Raw genomic sequence first — 13,739 nt, forward strand, 5'->3', positions numbered from 1 at the left:
TCCAATAAAAAAACCGAGTGGGAAATATGGAACTCTTAGATTATCTAGTGATTATATAGGTTACATCAGACTTAAAGATCATCTCTCCACTCTTGGCCTCTTAGGTAGAATTTAAAGTAGCAACTGGAGTAGAAATTATGAAGAAATGCAAGCACAGATAAATTTGTAAACCGGACTCTCTCCTAGTTTTGAAGCCAAAAAAATGAACAATCTGGACCTTCTGTTAGAGGCTAAAATAATGCACACACAGACCTGACAGGTGCAAAAACAGAGGCACAATCTAATCAGTTTTGAAAGGGGATCCCCTCAAATTCAGACACTATTTATTTTTAAGGCCAACTCTAAATGGAGTCAAAGAATTCTACAGAATAGTAACTGAAGATTCAAGAGATTCAGTATCCTGGAGATAGTTATGACACTTCCTCAGAATGAAGAATGTGAGCCAAAATGTCTGTAAGAATGAAAATGTATGAAAGAATATTGTTCCTCAAATGAGCTGCCAACAGGGTCAGAGTCCTCAACTACCATGAAATCTCTGAAACTAAACTGGGCCTGAAAATGCCATCATCTATACATTGTATATATCACATACATTTTCATATTTGTACTTATACACATGTATTTACACATGTATTTATCTATAGATACTATATATAAAATATGCAAGAGAACATGTTTGAGTTGATACCATTGAAAACCATTTTAACCAAGAAAAATCAGAACCAATGACACAAAGAAATCAAAAGAATGGGTGGGACTGCCAAGTGGATGGAATTTCTTGTGCTACATATATACTCTTACACTCTCACCTAGAGTATGTGATGAGAAGACATGGGTTATTATTTTTTTAAGATGTCAAGACTGTGCCATCTGTGCCGTATATCCATGGCAAGAGAGGGTGATGAATGGCTTGAGGACAGAGATGATCCTGTCCTCCAAAGTTGGGTCCAACACTAATGATTCTCACTTGTGCAAGAGCCAGAGCGATCAGGATAAAAAGAAACAAAGATTTTAAAAGTGGAAGGAGCAAAAAATAACTAGTGTTAATTTTAAAATGCCACCTATATAACCTCAAAGCAAGGATTAAACCTATAACACCCAAAATGTAACTGTTCCTGTTTACTGTAAGCTAATTCCTGAGAAGAACCTGAGTATAACAGTCTGTTCTTTTACTAACACACTATTTTTCCAGGCAATTACAGGGAGGGGCCAGGAAAGACTAAAACTTGGTCTCACCAATCATATCAGGATCAGAGATCACACAAAATTCTAGAAACTGACCTTTAACACTTCCAGTAAAATAGTGGGGCTTTGGGGGTCACTGGGCTGTGCAAACACCCACCTTCTTTGGGTCTGATTTCAACCCAGAGCACAGAAGTCCTGCCACTGGTAAGTGTTCATTCTGAGTGGCCTAATTTGACTTCATTCTGCTTGGGCTTCAGTCCAATTGGCAGATGTCCTTGTAGAAAGCTGATCTCAGACACTTTCCCTTTCTAACTTTCTTGGCATCATTGTCTCTGCTGCATGGTATATCATCTCTGAAACTTCATCTCAGGCTCCCCACATTTTGCTTGTTTTGTAGCTCTAGTTTTCTCTTAAATCTTTCTGCTCCAAAGAGGTTCATATAAAACACTAAATCACTGGTAATTCCTTTGGTGCAAATATGAATTATCAAATGACTTGCTTGCAAGTTACCAAACATCGCTTGCTTTTCCCCCCCACCTCCCTCCACAATGAGTAACTTAAGAAGCAAAAATGAAAACAAAAGGTAATCACTGTGAATGCTGTAAAATTTTCTCTTACTGGTCAGCTTTATAAAATGTAATGCCAGAGCCTTGATATTTATTATCTGAAATAGGTTTAACATTTGGAGAAATGTGTTTGAAACCATAGCCTAGGAAAGAAACATAAGCTGATCACACAGAGAATAGGGATGGGAAGAAAACATGATGGGCACGATTCTTCTGTGTATTGAACAAAGTTAGAAAATTAGGTCCTTCTGAGCACAAAGCTCTCCCGGATGAGATAAAAGTTAATTGAAACACAAATCAATTTCCAACCATGAGGGCCACTAGATGTCAATTTTAAATATACCACAATATCAATAATGAAGAAATCTTATGTTTTATTTAGTACTTTGGCCAGACCAGCCCCTCTGAAGGGATCACTAGGTTAGGAAAGAAGAACAAATCATCATTCACTTTCCTGCAGGTTCATAATTTTCCCAGTTATTTCTATTGGTCCTGCTTTGTTCTTTCTACAGATTAAGGGGTGGGAGAAGGGTTTCTATATTAGATCAGCAATGTCTGGTTCTTATCCAAATATTCCACCTAATAAAGACGTAAGTTCTCATGGATTGGATAACCACTCTGCAACATTCCTGAGAATTGAATAATATAATAATCTTGAAAGTCAGCAGAGTGGATTATCCACTTTTTTTTTCTGGACTTGAACTTGTGACCTTAACAGTAGCACTGCAAATAAGCAAATGTGCTAAGCACTTTGCCAGAGTAACCTTCCATGTAGACTTTTCATCTTAAATACACACAACTAAACACAACTACCATTTTTGGAAAAGTATGTACAAACCCAATACTTCTTTTGATTACATATAAATACAAATTAGCTATTTCTTTTCCTAAAAAGTGGTTATAATAGTAAATAAATACAAAATAAATCTGACCATTATACTTCATGTGCGGGGGTTGAACCCATATAAAATGTACAACTAAATACATTTTAAAATCTTTAAGGAATAATTCTCTGATTAAAATATTTGTTTTCCCAACTTCCTTTTGTAGATATAAATATATTTTCAAAATAGCTGTTTTTTTTTCTCCATTCCATTCCATAAATAAAGTCTTCATTGGGAAATATTAAAGTGTCAACTTGGTGTTTTTTTTTTTTTTTTGCTTTTTCTAAAATATATATATATATATTTTTTATTTATTTATTTCATTTTGCTGTGCTAACGACACCCACAACCCTCCACAACCATGTCCTGATAGTTCTTTAATACAACCTTTTCATTTTCATCAAGGTACAGCATGGAGATAGCACTGAGTTCTGTTGGTACACAGCATGCCTTAGGAATCTTAGAGTTTACTGAGTTGACCAACGTCTGCACAATGGCATGATTAGTGGAGTTCAGGTGATCGGCCAGGGGAAAAGGGCATTCCCCGTGGCAGTAAAAGGCATGATACCCCGGCGGGGCTACAATCCAGTCATTCCACCCTACGTCACTGAAGTCCACGTACAAAGGGTGTCTCTTACAGCTGGACTTCAGGCGTTTGCGCTGTTTATGTTTTGCTTGACGCTTTTCTCTTTTGTGGAGAGGATGTCCTTTTCCATCGTGGCCAAAAGTTACTAGCAGTGGCCTTATCTGTGACCAGCTGTGCTCACCTTGGTGCAAAGACCTGCTAATCCTAACATGCCTCTTGGAGACACCTTGGTTCTCTGCTAAGTGGGCCACTTCCACCACGAATCCATGGTTGGCGAGACCCTGGGCAGTCCACCTCGCCACCGCAGGGGTGACATCAAAACTCTCCCACGTGCTTGCATTCTGATTCACCAACCTGGTGTCCAGAAGTCTGGTCACAGGGAACTTCGAGGTGGCTGTGGCAGGTTTTATAATCTCATAAATATTAATTCGGTGATGGAAACTGCTATTGTTTTCAAAAGTTCCCTGCATCCGTTCCCGAAAAACCTGAAGCTCTGCTGAGGTGATAAACTCTTCAGTGGGGATAGAAGTTAAGTTAAAGAAGAATCGCCGGGTTGTTTTTCCACTTGTTTCTGGCAGTTCTTCCAAAGATTCTAATTTGATATAAAAAAGTGGAAAAGAAGAAGAAAAATCATTCAGTAAGATAAATAATGACAAACTCATTATATACGAGAATTTATAAACCTTATATCAGGGTTTGATTTGACCCATGTAAAAGTTTGCAACTAGAAAATAAAATTCTGCCCCTTAAGCAAAGAAAGGAGTTTCCCTTTTCTATAATTTATGTCAACATGCATACCATGAAACAAAACTTCACAATTCATTGTTATGATTTTTATCCAATACACAAATACTGTTTCCAGGTGGCTATAATAATGGAGGAAATGGTGAAGTACTTCTTTGGAACTCAGACTGTAGGGCAAAAAAAAAAAATTCAGCACTATAGTTAGTAGAGGTCTAATGAGTGAGGATTTGAGGAAATTATTGCATTTCTTAAAAAGAAAAAGGCTTTAATGTCAATCCCTTAAGCGATATTCTAAAATGTTACTCTGCAATTTAGATGATTTACAAATCTCGATATACAGATTTCAACTTCCTAATTAAAGACTCTGGAACTCAACATCAATGATGACATCTTGCAAAGCACACCCTACTATTTGACTCAAAGTCCAGAGACAAAGGCATTTATAGGATCTACTTCTTTTGGAAATGTTAAGGGTACACTAAACGTTAAGGCTGGGACACTGTAGTAATTAAGACCAGACAATTTCAAGAGAAATAACTTCCCAACTGCTGACTGTTCTCTCACCTCCTTATGACCTCAGAAATAAAATTCTCATTTTACGTGCTTTTGAAAGGAAAAAAAAAATGACTCTCTTCTGTTTTTAATTCCTTTATCTTTAAAAAAAAATAAGACATTAAAAAATACACCTACCAAATAATAGGCTGCAGGATAGACACAAAACCAAAAAAATGTATAAAAATCTATAAGAATACCGTAATGTTATTCATGATGTGAGGAATAATATCATCTATTACAGAATAATCAGTCTGTATTATTATTATTTCAAAATAGCCATTTAACTGGGCTATACATATAAAAGCTCTTTCTGATTTAAGATTCTCAAATTTAAATTTTAATGTGTACTGTGTTCTATGCAAAAACCTTGAATGCTTCTGTCTGCAAATCATCAAAGGTATACATTACCATTAAATCGATAGTAAACAGCACTAAAATCTGAGATATTTGGGTTTATTTCTTTTCTCTTTACCACATCTTGTCATTTCATTGTCAGAAAAAAAAGGTACCTGCTTCATTCAGGATCCAACTAAGTGCTAACAAAATCACCATATTTTCATTAGGTTTATGGTTTATTTCCCCTAAATCAAAGAGCTGTAAGTCGGTCACAGGATCTAGACACTTTAGCTGAGGGGAATCACTTCAGACCACTCACTCAAAGCTTCAACCTTTGTACACCTTCACCATCAAAGCAAGGGTCACCACAAAAAGCTAAGTGGAAGCAGCAAGTTCACCAAATTATGGAGTAATGCTTTGGTGGGATGCTTTTCAAACCTTAACCTTCACACAAGACACCTTAAATATTCAGAAGGATTCTGATTCAGTGGGTCTGGAGTGACACCTGAGATTCAGGATTTCTAGCAAGCTCCCAGGTAAGGAGAGGCTGCGCGCTCCTAGACTGCTCTTAGAGCATCAAGGTTTTAAAGGATGCTTTTCACATTCAAGTGTAAATTGGCAGGAGCGTATTTTAAAGTGTCTTTTTGTAATAAAAACAGGTAGAAGAAACATAAGTGTTAGTCAAGGATTAAGACAGGGCCTCAGAACAGAAAGATCTCCTAAAACTCATCTACTTTAACATGGAGACTACCAGGCCAAGAAGTGAGCCCTCCGTGGCCCCCCAGGCCTACTAATCCACACCTGTCAGGGATACCTTTCAGGAGCCATCCACATTCTAAACCACACTGGAAGCTAGGGTACTTTAGACCAGGCACTATTTTAAAAACAACTCTCCCACCAATCCAACCAGGGCTCTCTTCAGTGGGTCTGATTGTAGCAAGGATTGTATTTAGCTTCTCCTTTCCTCTCCTCCCTGGAATTCAGGGGCTCTCTGATGTTTCCACTACAGGAATTCTTTCAGCAGGGAAGCCAACAGCTACCAGTGCAAAAAGGCGCAGTGAAAAAAATCAGTCATGGCCCCCAAATGCAGTGACACAGAGCTAGAGCTCGGCCTGAGCTCCTGACTTCTCTGATACCAGCACACCTAAGAACACTCTCTCTTCTTTTAAAGAGGGGGAAGGAGAGGAAAAATCATCCAGGGCATTTGCTGAACAGCATATTAATAAAGGTACCCAGACAAGTCACAGTTCCAACAAAAATTCTGAACCTAAACCCATAAACGAACAAGAAAGAAGTTATAAACATGCAGATACAGTGACAGACACACACATGGCCACAAGATAACAGTGAAGGGACAATCACCAAGGTAGGCCTAAGGAACAGGAAAATTAAGTAAAGAAGAAGGGCAGAACCCTCGAAAAGATAAACCTTTTGATAAGATGGAATCATATAAAATTGCCACCATTTGACCAGATTTGACCTATATAAACAGCAATTTCATGCACTTCAAAATCTCATTGGAAGTGGCAAAAAGGATAACCACTTAGCAAAAGAAAGAAACTGCACTATTAAATCATAACAATACTGAAGACCTTTCTCCAACTTTTCAGCTTCAATTCAGTCAACCTGCTCCATGAAGGACTCCTAACCCTCCTTAACATGAAGGCCTCCAGGACAATACTTCTGACTGTAGATTCAGGTCATCAAGGTTAAGCTGGAAGTGCTCAGAAAACCCCCTAACCAGGAAAAAACTGCCCAAGATTAGGGTACTTACCACCCTTTCCCTTTAATCTGTAAGAAAGGAGCCTTATTTATTTTTCTTCAGAGTAGAAAAATAAAACCTTTTTTGAAATAAAGTAAAAAAGCTGCAAATTATCACATCTAGCTTGGGGATTCTGAAATACATAGTATTTTCATACTCTAAATAGGTGATGTATGCTTTCTGAGAGGTTTTACAGTTATTAATTCTCTGTAAACAACCCTTGTTGAGTAAGCTGAACTTGCCAAAGGATTTGAGGATTCCAGTCTACCCTGAATCTCTAAATTCTTATCCAAATAGATGGAACTATGGCTGCAAACATGTGGGGAAGTAAAGAAAAATAAGGCAACAGTAACATTTGACCTCTCCTCCAAAACGGAAGTTCTAATTTAATCATGTACACTCTGTCAATTATTCATCAACATCAAAATAATCCAAAACATGAGGCTGAGTTCCTTGAGCTGGCCTAGGTCCACTCTGGTCTACTTTTCCCTAGACCAGGAGAGAATATTAAAAGAAGCCATCAGAATAATGATAGCTAGCATGCTGAATGCTGCTTTGTGCCATGTGTGGCACTCAGAGCTTTATATAAATTACCTCACAATGAATCAATTAGATGGGAGCCATTATTACTTCATTCTGTAAATGAAGTTGGAGCTCAGAGAGGTTATGTGACTTTCCTAAGGTCACAGAACTAGTAAATGAGGAGCAAAGCTATTAACATGAGTGTACTGAAGTTCCCACGCTTCTGGCCATTAGATGACATTATCTAACACAGGGAAGGAGTCAAAAGCTCTAACAAAAGCCAGAACCATTAAGGGCATGTTTATATTTGACACAGTGAAAACCATACGGTGAGTTCTTTCCCAACTAAAGAGAGAGACCAGACAGAACTAAATGAACAGGAGAGTAAGTGGCTGCGCCCATGGGGATATATAGGCCTTGTTTGGAGCCACTGATATTTTGTGGCTGCCTTTTTGTCTTAAGAAATGGCAACTTTCAGCAAAAAAGTGTCTTATCATTATGTTTTGAGAATTCTACAACAATCTATGGACACATATCATCCCATTATGACAAAAACAATGACAACAAAAACCTGGGAATATTCTAGCAAATCAGTAAGGTTGGAAATCACTGCCCTGAAAAGGAAATGAAAGGAGCTGAGAATAATAAACAATATTTTCTAGGATATAAAAATATGGCTAGAGAATTGATGTGTCAAGGACAGAAAGTCATAAAATACAAAGGTTAAAAACAGCCAACTTAAAAAAAAAAAGACAACAGAAGGGCACCTAAAGAAAAAGCATGGTTGTCATCACTGACCCTGACTGGCCTCTGCCCACTCTTAGCTCTAACACCTTTAGCATAATCCAGTACCCTCTTATTGTCCTCTGAGGACTAAGTGAAATACACAAAGGGCAAGTCTACAAAAAGATAAAAATAGCTCAAAGAGAAGGGACCAAGAGAGAATATACAGGAGCCACTAAGAACAGGTGGAACAGAAAACATTAGTGCGAGAACTCTCACTGGGCCCCAAACCCTCAGTCTCTTTTAGCACTTCCAAATAGAAAGGAAGCACTTTCTATTTATTGAGGACTTCTTAATCACACAGAAATACTGGGGACGGCTAGGGAAGCACATAAGGTAAGGACTGGTTTCAGGGGTATATGCATCCAAATCTTTTGGTTAACATTGGGCATTTCTGATACACATTCCATACAGGGCTATCTATGGTTGTTTCTTGAATTCTCCTATTATAGAGTGTTTTCACGATAATTGTATTTATGGGAACAAGATGAATCTCTATTTGAAGGCTCTCATCATAGAGGTAAATAATTCAGTAATTTCATGCAAAAAAGTCTGGAGAGCAAGCACAAGGTTCTTCTATATTCCAATTGGACAGGAAAGCATTAAGAGTTTTTGAAAAGCCAATGAAGTCTAGCAATTTCAGTATGTTTTTATCTACAGTCAAGCACAAAACACTCTTTCCAGGTGGAAAAGTGATTTTTTTTTTTCCTATCCTCAGGGTCAGTTCTGAAAGGACTAGGGCCCAAAGTACTTTTGAACAACTGAGAAATTTTTTTGCAGCGCTTGGGCTCTCCCAAATATCAGCCACTATACATAGGACTAGACAAAATTTCATATCAGAAGCAACAACTGATAATTTCGCCTCCAATTCCCTACTATGTGGTCCCATTATCTTCACACAGTGGTTAAAAGAACTCCACTATGGTATCTCTTCTCTTGTAATTCACCAAATCATTCAGATCTCATTCACAAATAAAATCAATAGGTAATTAGAATCAGATCCTTTGTTCCCTTATCAAATAAATGCCCATTAATGCAGTATGAACCAAATTCTGCTCTTAAACCAGCAGCTTTAATTGCAAGGTTTCTTAAAAGCCAAATTTTAGTGCTCTGCATGGCTCAAGGATATTTATAAAAAAACAAAGCCTGAGTTATACAAAAATGAAATGGTCTTTAAAAAGTTTAGTATGCAGACTAAAAATGATATACTAGTAATAACAAGGAAAAAAATGGATTTGTTGAAATCTGGGGCTAAAATTACATAGCTTTTCTCTATCATCTAATTACACCAAGATTGGAATGTATTGCAAGTTGATTTTAAACAAGTTTGTAACTTCTGTATTACTTTGCACAAAACATTTACACTTTTAAAGATGTAAATTCTGACTTGTGAACTCAAGCATGTTAGTTAAGTTAAAATAACACACCTAAGAAATTTGTAGCCTGTATAGTTTTGATCATGCTATTTCTAAAGGAAGAATGAGAAATATGTAGACATCACTGACACAATCCTCATGCAAATGAATGTTTTAGGTATCAACTGACTTAAATGATCGTCCTTTTAAAGTTCTAAGAGACACCCAATGCCTTCCTGGCCTTAAAAATAAAGAACGGTTAACCATGCTAAACTTCCAGAAGAGGTGGCTGAAATAGCTATTCTTATTACTTTTTTAATCTTGAAAAACAATTCTAATCAGCATCAGCTGGGAATGAATTGGATCTATAATCACTTCAAGGTTATGATGACAGAATATACACAAATGAAAACATTTCTACCTATGAACAACAGACAACTTCTGCTTTCATTGGATGAGTTCTTAATGAGTAGAATGAGATTTATTTCAAATCTGATTTCTACTAGCAGAGAACACCTCACTCAGAAATGTGCTGGAAAATGAACCAAATATCAATTCAGTGTCCCCTTTACAAGATATGGCTGCCTTGGTGAAGAAATATTTTTTGTTACGTGGCCTGCCTTTGGGATTTCTTTCCAGTATCAAGCACTATTCTCACAAGCCATAGGTCATCCTTCATGTTGAAGAAAATGCCTGGCTTGACATTTCTTATTTGTTTATATCTGAGAGTAGTTTTCCACTTGAAATTTACCACCTCAGCAGGCTAAGGCAAGAAAAAGGGAACTTTATTTCCAATTCTCCAATATCTTACAAACCATTGGTCTGTGATATACACCTTGGACCCTTCCTTCTCTAGAACTTTGAAGGAACCATGCTCTATTTAAAAGGCATTAAGCATGTAGAAAGGTGTAGAAAAAGAATTGAAGTGGAACGTATTTTTGACTAATTGCTCTAAGAACTTGGGTACAACAGATCTCAATAGCTGTTCTAAGACATTTCAAATCCACCAAATGCCTTTCTGATGAAACAAGCAGAAATATCCTACCTTAGGAAAACCACATTCAGTATCATAAAAGAAAGAAAACCCCACATTCAATGCACACGAAGGAGAACAGGCAGCTGCTGTAAAAGCTTTTATCTGAAGGGAGTTCATCTCAGATTTAAGCACAAGAAAGTCATTGTGGAAACAATAAGATTGATTGTGGAATTGATCTCCCACGGGGATTAGATAGGGATTTGAAATCTTCCAAACCAGGCCCAGATCAACTGTAAATTAGAAAGACTTTGGGGCCCTTGGCTTTGATTTTTCAGTACTATCTCTGAGAATTCTGCCCTTGGCTAGGTCTAGCCTGAAACCCAGGGCTGAAGCAGGAGAAACAGATTTATAGAGCAAGGGCTTCCAGACAGACTTAGATCCCACTCTGCCCCCCTCCTTCTCATTCTTCCCCTATGGAATTCTTGCACGTTTAGCTGACTAGGAGCATGCCTTTTGCCCTCATCTTCCCCATCACTTGATTCCTCTCCAGTTCCTGGAGGAGTCGCCGCTCTTCTGGCTGCCAGCCAGGAAAAGGGTGCGGATTTACCAGAGGGGAATCCCTGGCTGCCCCGCCACATAGCCAGTGAGTTAAAGCCAGGTTCGGGAAAGATTCTTATGGTGGCAAGAACGGAGACAGGCGTCTGGGGCGCCCTGGCCCAGCCGCCCTTCCAGGGATTCCTGCAGTCTGCCCACGGTGAGGCGCTTTGCGAGATGACTGCCCGCCCCGCGTCTCCGCCCCCACTCGCTGCTCCACGCCTCACCTTCGTGGTGGAAGCTGCGCACCGTGTTGGCGAGGCTGGCTGCCCTCTCCAGCCGGCAGTCGGGGACTGGTGCTCCCGGCTGACCCGAGTGCCGGCGGTACAGGTCCAGCATGTAGGGGGGCACCACGGCGTCCCTGCTGGGGGTGGGTCTCCGCTTCAGGCCGAACATGCTGAGCAACCGCAATTCGAACTCACTCAGGACGTCGTCCGAGGGTTGGGAGGAGGAGCTGCCAGGAGATGCGGCGAACTTCCTCCGGCCCAGTTCGGGAATGAGGCCGGCCGCGCCGCCCAGGAGGACCTGGGGAAGCAGCAACGCTAGAAGACAGCGGGTCCCGGCCACCATGGTCGACCTGCGGACAGGGCCGACGTGAGTCACCGAGTTCCCCGCCCAGCCCTCCTCCCCACATCCGCCCCCGCGGCTTCTGGGTCTGTTTGCCTCCTCCTCCAGGGTGCCCACCTGGCTTGCAACAGTCGCGGGGATACTTCAAAAAGGCTGAAGTTCGAACGTTTGGGAGAACTGAGGGCCCCTAGTTCCTGAGCCAAAAGGCTTTTTCCCTCCCATCCCACTCTCAGTCTGTCGGACATTTATACACACTCCCTCTGCCACCCCCCTCCAGGGCGTCAATGACTGTCACCTTTTTTCTGTGACACTAGCGCTGACAGGCAGTGCAGGGAACCTGGGGAAACCACTCTTGGTCTGACACCTCTCCTTTCCCTAAACAAACCCAAACACACACTGCCCGGCGCTCGCTTGCAAAGAAACACGCACGAATAGTGCATGTGACTTCCTTAGAGGCACTGTATAGAACTTCCTGATACACACACACACACACACACACGCACACGCACAGCCTATAACTTCCAGACCCAGTAAACTCAAGGCCACAACTTCCGAAGCCACTTGTAACGGTGACCCACCCCTTTGACTTCAAAGGTGTCAGGACAGGCCACTCCGTCCCCGAACCCCCCGCCCCCACCCAGTGCAGTCAAGGTGCACAGGAATCTTCCTGGGATTACGTAAATGGTTAATATCTATTAATTCACACTTGTTAGTGTAAGATGACACTAAAGTACTGCCCCCCTAAGCATTCCTGGAAACAAACAGGGAGAACCCCAACTTCTAGTATTTTCCCAAAGGGGACGTAGAAAGAGCAGGTCTTCCGGAGAAACCCGAAGAAGCGAGAAGGGATCGCCCTGGCAGGGCGTACAGGTTGGCAGCTAACGGGTGAAATCCAGGGGCCACCCTCTCCAAGGGATTTGACTGTTTTTTTTTTTTTAAGTCATCTAAGTGTTAACAGCCCTAATAAAACACCGTAGAGGGGAAGGAGGAGGGGAGGAGTAGTGCAGGCCAGGAAGGCGAGGCTGACGGTCGCCCGGGGCGGTGGGACGGGGGCATTCCCGCAGGGCTCGGCAGCACGTGGACCTGGAGGGGGGTCTGTTTACGTCCTGCCCAGCCCGGCCCCGGGAGGGGCTCCTTCGAAGCGGCGGCCCGGGCCCCGCGCCCAGCCCTCCAGTGCCAGCCCCCGGCCCACGTCCTCTACCTTTAGGAGACCGCAGACCGTCTAAGAAGCACGCGGGGACACGTCCATTGAAAGAACCTCCACATGGAAAAAGCTCTGGCCGAAGGCCCTGGCGCAAGGACCGGGTTCCCTCCCTTTGCCTTCTCCTCCTCCTCTCGGGTGCCGGCCGGGCAGTGCCTCTCCTCACGCAGGGTACGGCGTCTCCGGTCGGGCCCAGCGGAGCAGCGGAGAGGTGGCGGCGAGGCTGGGTCCGCAGGGGCTGAAGCACCGGCGCGAAGTGGGGAGCGCAAGTTACTCTCCCTGCAAGTTCAAGAAGTCTCCAGCCAAGTGCTGACACACAACAACAGCGAGCAGGGGGAGGAGTGCGGGGCAGGGAAGGGAAGGGAGAGAGGAAACGCTGGTGCTGTCGTCCTTAGGAACCAGCGGCGGCGGGACGCGTGGCCCCGCGCGGGGCGGGCTCCGGGGCTCGGGGGACGAGGGTCGGGCGCTCCCCGCTAGCTCCGCCGCGGCCCATGGCTCGGGACGGCCATCCTGGGAGACTCCGGGTCCGGGGAAGGGCGCAGCGGCGAGCTCGGTGCCGGGCGAGGTGCCCCCCCGCATCACTCTGCCTGACTCCAGCGCACCCCCATCGGCGCTCGCCCGCTGATACCACCTCGGCTCCGGCGCTCCGGCGCTGTCGGGCGCATTCTCCGGAGAGTCGAGCTGAGTCCCGGGCCGCCGAGACGGGTGGCCGCGCACTCCCCTCGCGCTCCTAGCCCCCGGGCCAAGCCGCTGTGCCCTCTGTGGCCAGCCTGGTGTCGGATCACACCTCGGCCGGCTCGTCCCCGGCCCCCGAGCTCCGGCGGGGGGTGATCTGCATCGCGGCGCTCAGGCTCGGCTCCAGGCTCTCCGGCGCTCTGCGCGCGGGTCCTCGGCTGTGGCGCGGCCCGGGCAGCCGGGCGCTCCAGCCCGCACGGGGTCTGCGGCGCGCGGGTGCTTAGGAGCCCCCAGTAATCCGCTAGGCGCTCGCCCCGAGGTCGTTCGGGTCGGCGGCTGAGCCTGTGGCGGCGGCTGTCCGGCGGCAGCTGCCAGTCCCCGGCGGGGTGTGGGAAGCGGAGCGGCGGGCGCAGCGCGGCGGGGCGAGGACTCCGGCGGCGGCGGCGGC

At 43.5% G+C, this 13,739-nt stretch overlaps 1 protein-coding gene across 1 annotated transcript; it reads right to left on the reverse strand.

Moving 5' to 3' along the window:
• Positions 1-1,811: 1,811 nt before the first annotated feature.
• BMP2 (bone morphogenetic protein 2) lies at positions 1,812-13,100 on the reverse strand. The gene is made up of 3 exons (XM_036886982.2): positions 12,617-13,100; positions 11,076-11,425; positions 1,812-3,813 (listed from the first exon to the last, which is right to left on the reverse strand). Exons 2-3 carry the CDS (start codon positions 11,416-11,418, stop codon positions 2,969-2,971), a joined length of 1,188 nt encoding a protein of 395 aa, XP_036742877.2. The 5' UTR covers positions 11,419-11,425; positions 12,617-13,100; the 3' UTR covers positions 1,812-2,968.
• Positions 13,101-13,739: the final 639 nt, after the last annotated feature.

This window comes from Manis pentadactyla, chromosome 5 (genome assembly GCF_030020395.1).
Source record: "Manis pentadactyla isolate mManPen7 chromosome 5, mManPen7.hap1, whole genome shotgun sequence".
Classification (NCBI taxonomy): domain Eukaryota; kingdom Metazoa; phylum Chordata; class Mammalia; order Pholidota; family Manidae; genus Manis; species Manis pentadactyla.